At 43.4% G+C, this 12,890-nt stretch overlaps 1 protein-coding gene across 1 annotated transcript in view; it reads left to right on the forward strand.

Annotated features, from left to right (window-relative positions):
• Nucleotides 1–12,890, forward strand: part of SLC12A3 (solute carrier family 12 member 3) — a 480,556-nt gene that overhangs the window by 242,516 nt on the left and 225,150 nt on the right. The window contains exon 12 of the mRNA XM_069640343.1: nt 7,711–7,834. Within this exon, the coding sequence (XP_069496444.1) occupies nt 7,711–7,834 (124 nt within the window). The remainder of the gene's footprint in view (nt 1–7,710; nt 7,835–12,890) is intronic.

Here is a 12,890-nt window from a genome sequence, read left to right on the forward strand (position 1 = left end):
TGCACATTTTTGGGGATTCTAGAATAGTGTATTTCTGGACCAACAACAAAGTTGAAAACCTTGATCCACCATACTTTTTGGGGTTTTTTTTAAATCCCGCCTGGAGATTACTAATATTTCTGTTTTCATCAAATCCGGCTTGAAGGTGGACTAAAATAACCTTACCAAAAATCTTCCCTGCACTATACAAAAGTGAAATAGGCCTTTAATTAGCGGGTGAGTCCCTGCCCCACTGACCCCTTTTTGCAAATGGGGACTATTACAGCATGTTACCAGGGACTAGGTACTTAATTTAGCTTAATAACTGCATTAAAACGTTTACAAAAGACTGGTCCCCAAATACATATCTCGTCTTTATAAAGATCAATTGGGAACCTATCCGGTCCAGAAGCCTTTCCACTTTTTTGTGAACATACAGCCTTGAATACTTCCTCCACATCAAGCTGAAAGTCACCCACCAGAGGGATCTCCTCAGTACTCTGTTCGACTGTGTATATTTGACTAGCCAAATTACTGGGGGAGCCAAATATAGACCATTAAAGTGGTTCTTCCAGGAGTCAGCAGGAATGCAACATTGAAACGTTATATCTCTGTTCACTTCTTCCCCTGAGACCATTTTCCAATAGGTTACAAAATCGCCCTCTTCAACGACTTGCATTAGTCGTGTCCACTTTAACTTAGCATGTGCTTTCTTTTTCTCTGCTATCAACTTTTTATAGTTACATTTGAACAGATGGAGAAGTACCTTATTCACAATGGAGCCCACTGCTAAGCAGGTCACTATCCGTTTCTTCGCTACTCTGCAATCCTCATCATACCAGCTGACACTGGTCAAAGTGTTCCTTTTAACTTTAGATGCTACGCTGGTTATGTGAGGTAGCAGATTATCTATAATTTTCCCATACTCTTTAAAACTCTCAATGTGAGATTCCCCTTCTCTGCAGATTTCTCCTAAATTATCCAGGACAGCATCATAAATTGTAGGCTTCAAATCCTGTTCCATAACCCTGTACTATTTAACAGTTTTACAGGCATGCCCAGTCACCATAATAGCCTCTACCCTTGTGAAGGGCAGGGTATATGGATGGGTACCCCTGTCAAATCTCAGTGTGATATGTGAAGTATATATTATCTATTATCTATAGCTCACTCTGCTTCAATATTTGTCCATGACCAAAATATAATCCATCGTAGAGATGTTGTTGGCACCAACATAGGTTGCACTGGTGGGGTGGTCCTTTGGCAAACAGCCATTACAGGCCCTTAATTCCAGACTATACATAATACGGCCCGTGTCAATCGCATGACGATGTACCCTCTTCGGCTTAGTATCCACCAGGGTTGGGATATCCCACACAATATCTTGGTCCTTCCACAGGCCATCCAGTTCGCTGATGGACTCTAGATGTAAGTTAAATCCCCCCCACCCCCAGCAATATAGGGGTATTCTGCTGATCAGACGTCCCCCAGAACCAATCAAATCCTGAATTCTTTCTTTTATACCAGCCCTTGAGACAACGTTGGCCTATTATACACATTAAACAAGAGGATATGTTCCCCCCAGAAGTGTGCACAACCAGATGTTGCATATCTTCCAGACCAGTGGGTCTTATAGCTACTTGCCAGTTTAAAATCGATTCCACCCAAATTATGAAACCACCAGTGGGATTCCCTTTGGTCCCTTTCTTGGTTGGAATCTGAAAAGATTGATACCCTGCAGGTTAACCTGCTCAATGGCCCATGTTTTCTGCAATACAATTAATTGGAAACCCCTTACAAAATCGATCTAACCAGGTGCATCAAGGTGCCTCCTGTTCAGGATCTGTCTCTTTTACTTTCCCAGAATCCAGTTGAGCACTGACTAGGGAAAAGATACCGGGTTCACTAGGAGGATCACCAAAACCTTTCCATGACCTGGCGGTATCCCTGAAACAATTCCCACTGGGTGCGGACAATCGAATCGTTATTGATAAGACTGCTGGTGGGTATGTCTGGGGCAAGAACAACTCCAAGAGGCATGATGGGTACAGCACCCCCAAGCAATCCCTTTGATAGGTTGATTAACCTTAGTCACAAAACAAAAAAATGCTTAGGGGCAAACAAAACCTGTTTCAAGGAAGGTTCTGCTGACACAAACACAGGCCAAGATAACAGAACAGTCTTAACACCGCATATTACAAAAATAATTTCTTACATATTTTATTAATAACAATGCAATTAAAAGGAGTTTAAACAGTGCAAAAAAAGCAGACAGTGTGTGCATTGGAAGCTTACAGATTGCAAATTTCCACTACTCTCAATAAAGTGTCTGGTGCTGTGCAAAAGATTTGTCATATAAAACTCACATCAAGCACACCATTCATACTCATCATGTACCATTCACACAAGTTCTTCACAAATACAATATCCCAAGAGGTTTCTTTCCTATTCCTTAATTGCTCAATCAATCCCAGAAATTCTTCAGGGGCTACCTGTCTACACACAAAACACTGTTTACACTCTAAAAGAAAGAACCAAAAACCATTTTTGGTTGGTTTAGTACTGATGGGCGGATTTTACTGGACTATTGATTCTTATTTTCAAGAATGTCATCTTGTACTGGCCAGGATACTGAACCTCCCCCTGGAACAGAATAGACATTGGTGTCAAATTACCATTTCATGGAATAATTACTTCTAAAGTCACCAACTTATCTGAGTTGTGACTGTGTATTTAATTTACACCACTAGCTAAAAGCCACCAACAGGGTTCTGGGATCAACAGGTGATATTGAGCGTATAACATGCTCTACGGTGGAGTTACTCGTTACAATACAACTGGAGGAAACCAAATTTAACCTGGACTTTGCACCACATGGAATCTGACATCAAGCGGGCCGCTCCCAAATTAGCCAAAAGTGTGGGAAGCGACTTACCAATCTATACCGGCGGGTATCTCGTCCTTGGTGCAGCATCTACCAACTACTGAATCTTATGAACGCTATAAGAGATAGAGCAACAGGAGCAGATTACAGAAAGTCCTTTGGCAGTCTATTCAAGCCTCTTACATTCTATAAGGATCTATTTCAGCAGCTGCACTCCGTGCATGTTAGCAAAGAGGCTTCCCCTCATGAGTGCCGTAAAGCCTTGTTTTCACATTAGGAACTCGTCATTGAGATACATCTTTCCATAACTCGGACTGTAACGTTCTAACGTGACCGTTCGTTCAGCATGTTTAGAACTTGCTTGGAAACAGTTTAAACCTCTGTGGTAAAGTGAGAGAGGCACACCGGAAAATAAACAACATATATTACAACACATTGCTTGAGTGTGCTAGCTGCCGTCAAAATCAGCATGTCTCCTACAATTAACCTTTAAGAGGGAACCTGCATTTGAAAATAGCCACTGCTGTGTTCGAAAGGGCGTTAACTCCACTAGGTACCTGCTGGCTTCCACGTTAATATAATGCTGAGGGATTGCATCCGGCTACAAGACAGCAGTGCGGAATGTCCTTCCCACCATAACCGAAGGCTGCCTACATTAGGGAAGATAGGGGTGACTTGAGACCCTTGGTTAGTCTCAATGGAAAAGAGACAAACCACGCTTGTTACCAGACATGGTTATGAATCTTACCCCTTGTCCGTGTCCTTCTGCTTGTCAACGTGCTCGTTACTGTTCAGTGGATCTGTGGTAATCAAGATCCCACTGTATCACAGCTGACTTAAATCCGGGTTCATGCAGGGCTGCTCTTTCCTGATTCGATGGGCCAAGTGTTAAAAAAGGTAACCCAGCTCATATTGACCAATCAATTTTGTCATTGAGACCTTTCTGCACACTTTTGGTCAAGAATATCAACTGCTGTTATTTTTTCAGGAGCATGGTTTTATCTCTATTGCTGTCCATGCTGGAATTCCATTTATACATAATGGACCATTTAACATCGTCAGGTTGATGTAGTTTATCGATCCAATGATCAACCATTGGTGCATTGGGTGTCCGATTTTTGATGCAGCTCTTATGTTCACCTATCCTCACTTTGATCTTCCTATTGGTTTTACCGATATAGATTTTCTTACATTGGCACCAAATAACGTATACAACCATGGACGAGTTACAATTTGTGTGTTGTGTTTGTTTCCTAGGCGAATTCAAACCAATATCGATCTCTGTGCTCTTAAAGGTATACCGGCAGTACGTACATTGTCCACAAGGGTAATGCCTGATAATCTCCAGCATACCCCATTGTTGAGGCAGCGTCATTTGTTTTGTCGGTCTCAGACTGATGTCATTGCGTGTCATGTGGTCCTTCAAATTTGTGCTTTTCCTGAACGCTATCATGGTCTCGGTACAGGCTGTGGGCTCTTTTCCAAGATATTCCAATTTTTGGATATTATCTTATTGCATTAGAGTTGTGACTGAAAGTGTTCACAAACACTAGTTTGTTGTTTTTTTCTTTGTCAACAGCCCGGTCCTTATATTCCAATAAGGCATCTCTGTGGTTATTATTTGCCCTTTCGAATGCTTTTTCTTTAACTTCATCTGGGTACCCTGTTAGGCACAAGCATTTTTTCATCTTATAGGCCTCTGTTTTAAAATCGGCTTTCTTAGTGCTGTTCCTCTTTAGGCAGAGAAATTGTCCCAAGGGGAGGTTGTCTCTCACGTGTCTTAGATGAAAGCTTGTATAGTGTAGCATAGCATTTCTGTCTGTTGGTTTGTTGAAAAGTCCATCCGCCAGATCCCAAGTCTGGAAAAAAAATGTATACAATCATACAGGCAATTGCTCAATTGTAGCCGGTTACAATTCACAATGCCTGCTCTGATAATGGACAGGCAACCTTTAACATATTAAATCCAATGGATACATTTGATTTTGAAAGATTCTTGGTCTTCAAAGGTGCTTTGGGCCAATCTCTGAATATTAAACATTGTAACGGAGGGGGCTATGCCATCATGCATCCGAATGACCTCTATTGACTTTTTGCCTTCAAGAAGGGGAGGATTATTGTCCTTGAACTGGTTGATTGTTGCTATTATTGGTTTAGTCCAAGAGGCCTCTGGTAGATAAAAGTGACACTAAATTACTGTTGGCGATAACAATTTTTGGTTTGGTCAAGGGGTGCAATGCCTGGACTCTTGTAAATAAATATGGCGCTGAATTACTATTCACTGCATGCGTGGTAAATTGGGGCGATAACTACCTGTTAGCATGCCCCTTGCTGAAGTGCCTAGGGCACTAGTACTTATTTTCCCCTCCCCAGCAGAGCATTCCCAGTTCCTTCAATCTGATCTGAGTTTAGGGGCCTAAAGTTGTGGAGTTACTCAGCTTTAGGGGACAGTGCATCAATTCTCTTTTTAAGTGACCTAATCTCATTAATCAATTCCTGCAAGCAGATGCCAATTTTATTTGTAATCACATTTTTTATTTAATCAAATAATTCTTTAGCATTGGTTCCCGTTTGTTGCAAGTGGCCTAATGGTGGGATATCTGGTTGACCAAATTATTTGGTTCTACCATATTATTTGTTCTTCTGTTAACAACATTTTGAGGTCTACATGTACGCTTATTATTGGTAGGTTTAGTGGCCTTAATCCCAAGTGCAGTTTTCCTTTTAATACCCTTCTCCAGATCCTTTTTTGGGCAGTTATTAACTGAGCTCAGATTATCAAGGGGGGTGAAGCTATTAGTCAGTGGTATAAGAGGATCGAACATAACCACCTCTTGCAAGCTCGCCCGCTGCTACCTTCACCCTCTCCCTCCTCATGGGTGCTTTCAGTTAATTGTGCTGAGTGTGCGGAGGCTTGTGCTGCTACAATGAAGTCTGCAGACCCCTTACATGGATGGACCTCTACAATATTGAATGCTGTGACATCCACCCCCTACACTTGTTAACGGGTAAAAGATAGTTTTTCCCTCCTGTCCCAAGCTTTTTCCTACTTCAAATGGTAGAAGAGGGGTCCTTTGGGGGCCTCAAGAAGGTGGCAGACTTGTATTTATGGCAGTAGGCATGGGGGGGGGTTCTGAGAGAGCCTTTATTAACTCAAAATCTACATCCTTTATAACACAATTGGGGCCAACACAGGCTTTTTTTTTTACTTCTTGACAATCTATATCATATAATAATCTCTTAATCTCCGAAATGAGGGTATTAACTTTTATCGGTTGGAATATTCTGTATTTTATTTTGTCTGTCTTTGGGGGACATAGAAGAGACAGCTTTCCTTTTGATATGATTCAATGATAGCGGTTTACTATCTAATAATATCAGTCATATAAAAAAAATGTTAAAATAGAATTAAAAATTAAAATAGACGAATGACAATGTGATGCTACGATAAAATAAAACTGAACACATTCGTTATTCCTTTTCAGGCGATAAATGCCTAGCAAACTCTTCATATCTAAAAGTAATAGGTATATATATATGGCCACGGGAGCAAAGAACACCTGACTGATTAAAGCAGCGGCCATAGTCCGAATCCGCCCCCCTTGCTCTGTGTGCCTTTAAGCTCCAAACAGTCAAGCAGTGGCCACTGAAAACATCGAAGTCTGCGAAGACACAAAGTCCTACGCACACTTCACCCACCCACAACACAGGGCGCTGAGTTACTGCTGGTCGAAAAACAGCATACTAGGCCCAGCAGGTACAGCGTCAAAGGGCCCATGTCCTAAAAGAACGCTGCCAACACCGGCTTCACACCGGCTTTGCACCACCACCCGCGGTAACGATCAATAGGCACGTTTCCTCCAGAGTATCTTAGATGCCTTGAGTAGCTGCAGATCAGAACTTCCAGTTATTGATTACGTTGGCTGGCAGAAGCTCTCATCAAAATACCACAGGTTTCGATTGCGGAGGAGGCATGGCGGGGCGGATCTGGGGGGGCCAGGGCAGGCCAGCAGGGAACATAGTTCCACTACTTCTTTTCGAAGACTTTGACCACTGTGGTATACACTCACCAGGATTGTCATGCAAACAAGGGAATGGGACACGGCAAAAGAAAAATACACAACAGTACGTATTTTAACATGATGGTCCCTATGAACCCATTTTCAGAGATTTCCAGTTTGGGTTTGATGGATAGCGTTCCATAGCACCAACGCAGCATGCGCAGGCAACCAGAGGGAAGAAGGGTGTTAGGGTGTGCGTTCATTCTTGGTCGTACTGTCTTGGGATGTGATGGACCTCTGCACCAGCAGAGCGCATTAACATGCATGGATGATATGAGGGAAGCAGACAAAACCTGAAGGCGGTCTAACCGGAAAACCAGGAGGTGCATAGATTACAAGTGGAGGGGAGGTTAAGAGTGTAGCAGGAGATGGTTGAAAAGAGGAATGGTGGTGTCATCTCATCTAATTTACTCATGGAAGTACCACAGTGGGGAATTTCTGCCGAGAGCCACCGGCACTGGTAACAAAAGATGACGTTGCAGTGCAGCACAAGGGACAGACCGCAGTGAGGTGAAACAAAACAATTGTAGGAAATGCACGTTCGATTAGACAACATACAATCCGTATTACTTACATTCCCTTCAGTTATAGAATATGGTTAGGCATGACATCATAATGGACAAGTGTATCTTATTGGTATATTTGGCCACAGAGACCATTTTCAATTTCACTCCTGCACGGACAGCAAGCAGTGTTGCTTGGCAATTGCGCATATCAACTGTACATGTAAATAATATTCAACTGTTGTAGTTGAGCAGGTTTGTAAAGTCTACCTTCCCTTTACAGTGCCTGTGCAAGGATAACCTATACCCTCTGATCGGGTTCTTCGGCAAAGGGTACGGGAAGAACAATGAGCCCATCCGGGGTTATATACTCACCTTCGTTATCGCAATTGCTTTCATCCTTATTGGTAAGGAAAACATATACGTTTTTAAATGATGCTATTAATACTAATGGACTGGTTTGTTTCCTGTGCTATTTATGTGTGAGAAGCAATTCCTTGCTAATTTGTTTGTTTTATCGATGAAGAGCTTCTTTGTATTTTGGCAAAGTGTTTCCTATCAGTCTTCAGACCAAGTGGTTTTCTTATCTACCCTCTTTAGGGAGCCACGGCAAATAAGCTCGATTTATGGATTGTATTAACACCCCTGACCACTGATTTCTTTTGGCCAATCTTTCCATTCTGACGTGCATTTCTCTTTTTTGTATTGCTCCACGGATGTCATGGTAGTGTGTTATAGCCACAATATAATAGCAGGACCATTAAAAGAAGGAAGCAGGGCTCAAAGCCCTTGGCCCCACTCTTTTAGGAGTCCAGTGCTTCCTGCACTCACAAGGACAATCAGGCCCACCACATGGCCTATTAAGTGAAATACCACCGTACAACAGTGGTCAGTTGCCTATTGAGGTGTCAACAATAATAAGGGCCATGTGTAGGGCTTGTAAAATGAGTCTCTTGAGATATTGTTTTTTTGGGCTGAATTGCACTCCTCGTGATGGCACTGACCTAAACAAACAGGAACTACAATTTAGCCACTTGTTGGAGGAAGGCCCACATCCAGATCTTATATGTGTAAGCAAACATACTAAAGGCTCTGGGTCAGGACTGTGGAGGTGGGGTGGAGCTGGTTGGCTCATGTGACTGCAGATGCTGTGCCACCAACTTCCAAGACCTAGTCCTCCTCAGGGCCTTCCCAACCACTAACTGTGTGGGCCTTTGTTTTTGTGCTTGTGTGTGTGCCTGTGTATCCAGTTGTATTCCAATGTTTGTGCCCATCGTCTGTGCCTTTGTTCATGTGCCTGCAGGTTTATGTGCATGCTTGTCTGTCCGTGACTGTCAGCATTTGTGTGTGCGTGTAAGTGGAAACAGGCAAACTGTGTCTACTGGGCAATCATTGACATTTACAACCAGAACACTGTGTGGCATGGGCAGTAACTGTATTAATAGGTAATTGTGAAAACTGGCAATATTTGTTGACCACTTGCAATTTGTACTTAGGCTTTATGGAAAATGGCAATGAGTATGTTATTGGGGCATTGTGAAACAATGACAATGCACATTTCTGTGCCATAGTTGAAACTGACATTTGGTGTTTACTGGTTTAGTCTGTAATCACAAAGAGGGAGGATAGGAACATACAACAATATAAAGTCTCCCTCCACCCCACAGTCTGCTGTTTATGGTTCCCTCTGTAGGTGCACTGCATGCCTGGACACCCCGACAGAAAAGAGCACACCTGGAATCCTACAAACTAGTGACCTGGTTGGCCTGTCTCTGTCTCCTGATGTCTGACTTGCTCGGAGCCCTGGGATCTTTCCCTCCCTTTTGAAGCTAAAGGGCAGAATGGGGGAACTCATATGAGAACCAGTGATTTCTTTACACAACATAAGAATGGAGCTTTCTGTAATCAACAGTGTTCTGTAATCAACACAGTGTACATATGGGTTAAACAATGCAAGGTGGCTTCTGTTCTACTAGGCCCTACTCTAGAAAGCAAGGTTCCCAAAGTCCAGTGAAGACACTGACAGTCTGCTGGAGTTATAACATCTAGATCATACAACTACAGCTCTGGTCTAAGCCTCTAAGATTCCAGTCATACTTTGGTGTCAGTCTTAGTCGCAAAACCTCCTGGAATTACAGATGGCCTCCTGTGGTTGTTGCACCCCGCGCATACTAAAAGGCCTGGAATGGGCAGGTGCATAGTTTCTGATCTTACCAGAGGGGTCTCCTGGGCTTGGCTGTCTACCTGGTGCAACTTGTGGAATGAGCAGGTGTGTAGTTCTCCCTGCTTCCCTAGCGGTTCCTCTTGGCTTGGCTGTTCCTGTCGGGGACACTTTGGGTGGCCAACCCCCCCTGTGTTGGTCTGCATAGGATTTTCTTCTCTCATCCCTCCTGGGTACCAGCTCTAGGGCCTTGTAGTCAGTGGTCTGCTCCTTGGCCCATTGTCCCAAACTCATCATATTTCTCTATATCTACTTTTCCTAGTTTTGGGTATATAGTGTCCTGCATGTGCTACTAATTTTAGGGGATATTGTTACCATAACTTGCTCACCAGCATCACTGGTTGCTCTATTTGGCTCCTACCATCTTCCGTGCCTGTGTTCTCAGTAGACACTCTGCCTTTGTACAGGACCACTGGAGCCAACCCCCTCCTGGTCCCTGTCTCTACCCCTGTGTGGGTCTCTGGGTCCTCAGGCTGGGGGTCCTAGCAGCCTTTTGTGTCCAGGTCTACTATTCTTGCCCTTTGCTTTGCACCTGTGACCCACCTTCTTTCACCTCTGGCTCGACTGGTATCGACACCTGCCACTTGGCTCCCTCACTCCTGCACATTGGTCCTGTTGGCTTGGCCAGTGGTGGTTCTCTACTTTGGACCTCTCTTTCCTTCTTTCTCCTGATCTTGCTTTTCCTTCTCAAACTCCAAACTTTTCCTTTCTCTTCTTCTGAAGTCTTCATCCTCTCTTCTGATCGGCTCTTCACACCCTCTCTGCATAGCTTCTCCTGGGAACAGTGTCTTAGTGAAACCTGGCTGCCTTTTATAACTATGGATAATAGGCTGATTAAGACAATAGGAACTCCATTTGGCTGGCACTTTCGTCCTGGTTTTCTGTTAGACCCTCCTCCTCCTAAACTCCAGGTGAGGGAGGTTTTCTGCAGTTTCATGTTGTTTTCCTAATAGGCTAGGATCAGGCGGAAGCATCATGGCTACTGCCTTTCTCCCCCCTTTAATTCACCTAGAAAACCTCTTCAACACTTACCTCTTCTACATTAACTTTGTCAGACTTGTACTTCTTCAAGTAATTTACTTGTATTTATTCTGCATAGCGCTTTACGGCAAAGTGCTGAACAGAATTAAAACGGGTCATCACGTGTCAACATGGATGAAAACAAAATGAACATTAAGAGGATTAGAGGTAGTCTTTGAGGTGGGTTTGAAAAAGACAATAGGAGGGGAGAAAGCGAAGAGCCAATGGGAGCGCATTCCAGTGGTGTGGGGCTAGGAGAGCAAAGGAACATAAGTGGGACTGAGCACAGGGAGGGCGAGGAACAGAAAGAAGGAAAAGTGACTGTGACTGGAGAGAATAAGTAGGAGAAAAGAAAGATATAAGTGAAGCGAGATCAGGGGGGGAGAGATTATAAAGAGATTTAAAAAACCAAGCAGAGAAAATTGAACTTAAGCAGAGAGTGAAATGGAATCTAGCACAGTGGAGAAAGAGCAGGAGAAATAGAGTCATGAGGTGACAGGGAATATAAGAGACGGATTGACTAGTTGTAGACAGATTTAAGAGGACTGAAGCAGGAGACAGGGAGGCCAAAAAGCAAGGAGAAGCAGTAGAAGAAATGTGAGAAGATGAGAGAAGAGATTAAGAGTTTAGTGGCATGGAAGGAGGTAAAGGGTCTAGCTTTAAGGTTTTTCAAAAGTTGAGTTCTACAGGAGCGAGAAATAGAGGAGATATGGTGAGTGAAGGAAAGGGCGGTATCCAAGTATGCTACAAGATTGCTAGCAGTAGATGAGATAGGTAGAACAGAGGAAAGAAAGGAAATAGAGGCTGGACGGAGAGGGGGATAGAAGTTGTAGGAAAGAAAAGTACCTCAGTTTTGCGGGAGTTTAACACAAGGTCATGGTTGGTCATCAATGATTGAATGGCCAGTAAACATGATGAAATGGTAGCATGAATCTCAAAATAGAAGGAAAAAAAGGATAGAAAAAGCCAGGGGCCGTCTGCATAGAAATGGTGGAATAGTCCAAAAGAAGAGATAATAGCAGCAAGAGGGCAAGTGTAGAGGGAGAAGATACCGCAGCCCAGACAGAACCTTGAGGAACACTGTGAAGAAGAGGAATGATTGGAGAGACATTGCCTGCCCAGGAGACTGAGTAAATGGAATTAGAGAGGTAGGATTTAAACCAATTAAGTACAGAACCGGAAAAGCCCAAAGAAGAAAGAGAGGGAACGTAGAAGAGAGTGATCAACAGTATCAAAAGCTGCTGATAAATAAAGAAGAATTACAAGTATCGAGTGTTTAGCATACCAACCAGAAAGAAGGGAGTTACATACTGAAAGTAGAGAAGTCTCAGTAGAATGATGAGAGCGAAAGCCAGATTGGAAATGAGGAAGCAATGAATTGGAGGTAACAAAGAATGTAATTTGAGAGTAGGCAGCACGCTCCATGAGTTTAGAAATACAGGGAGGAGTCGATATGGGATGATAGTTAGATGGAACAGAAAGGTTCAGGCAGGGAGAATAGTAAAATGCTTAAATGGATGAGGAAAGGCTGAGGTCAAGAGAGAGGGGTTAAACCACAGTAGTAAGAAAGGGAAGAAGAAGAGGATAGACTTTTAGAATAAGAGCAGATGGAAGAAGATCGGTAGGGGCAGAAGTGGGATGTGCCTTAGCCAGCAAAGAAGCAATGTCAGTGTCTGAAAGAGGTATAAAGGACGAGAGTGAAGCCAAAGGTAGGGACAAAGAAGAGAAGATCAGGAGGATAGAGAAAGTGAAATAGCATTTTAGAGGAGAGTGATCTTAGAAGAGAAGTACAAGTCCAGGTCGCCAGCAGAAATGGATGAGGGGAGAGCAGGACCAGGAGAAGGGGGGAGAGAATTCGAGACAAAGATTGGAAGGAATGACAATGATGAGACGAGTAAGAATAAAGGAGGTCAGAATAGTGAGATTGTTTGGCAGAGAGATGGGCAGTATCAAAAGCAGAGTGAAGAGAAGCGAGGGTCACAGAGTCAGAAGCAGCGAAAGACCTTTGTCAGCGTTGTTCAGCACAGCGAAGATCACACTGTAGGAAGTGAAGCTGGGGGGTGAGCCAAGGCTGATGGGGCTTAGGAGTACGTCAAAACTGAGATATCGGATATAAGGTGTCAAGAGACGCAGACAGAGAAGAGGAAAGTTTAGTTTAGTTCATACATTTGTATCGCACACCAGTGGGCCGAAGAGATAAGGGCGCAAAAAAACCAACACGT

Source organism: Ambystoma mexicanum, chromosome 1q (genome assembly GCF_040938575.1).
Source record: "Ambystoma mexicanum isolate Mex_15411 chromosome 1q, UKY_AmexF1_1, whole genome shotgun sequence".
NCBI classification, from domain to species: Eukaryota; Metazoa; Chordata; class Amphibia; order Caudata; family Ambystomatidae; genus Ambystoma; species Ambystoma mexicanum.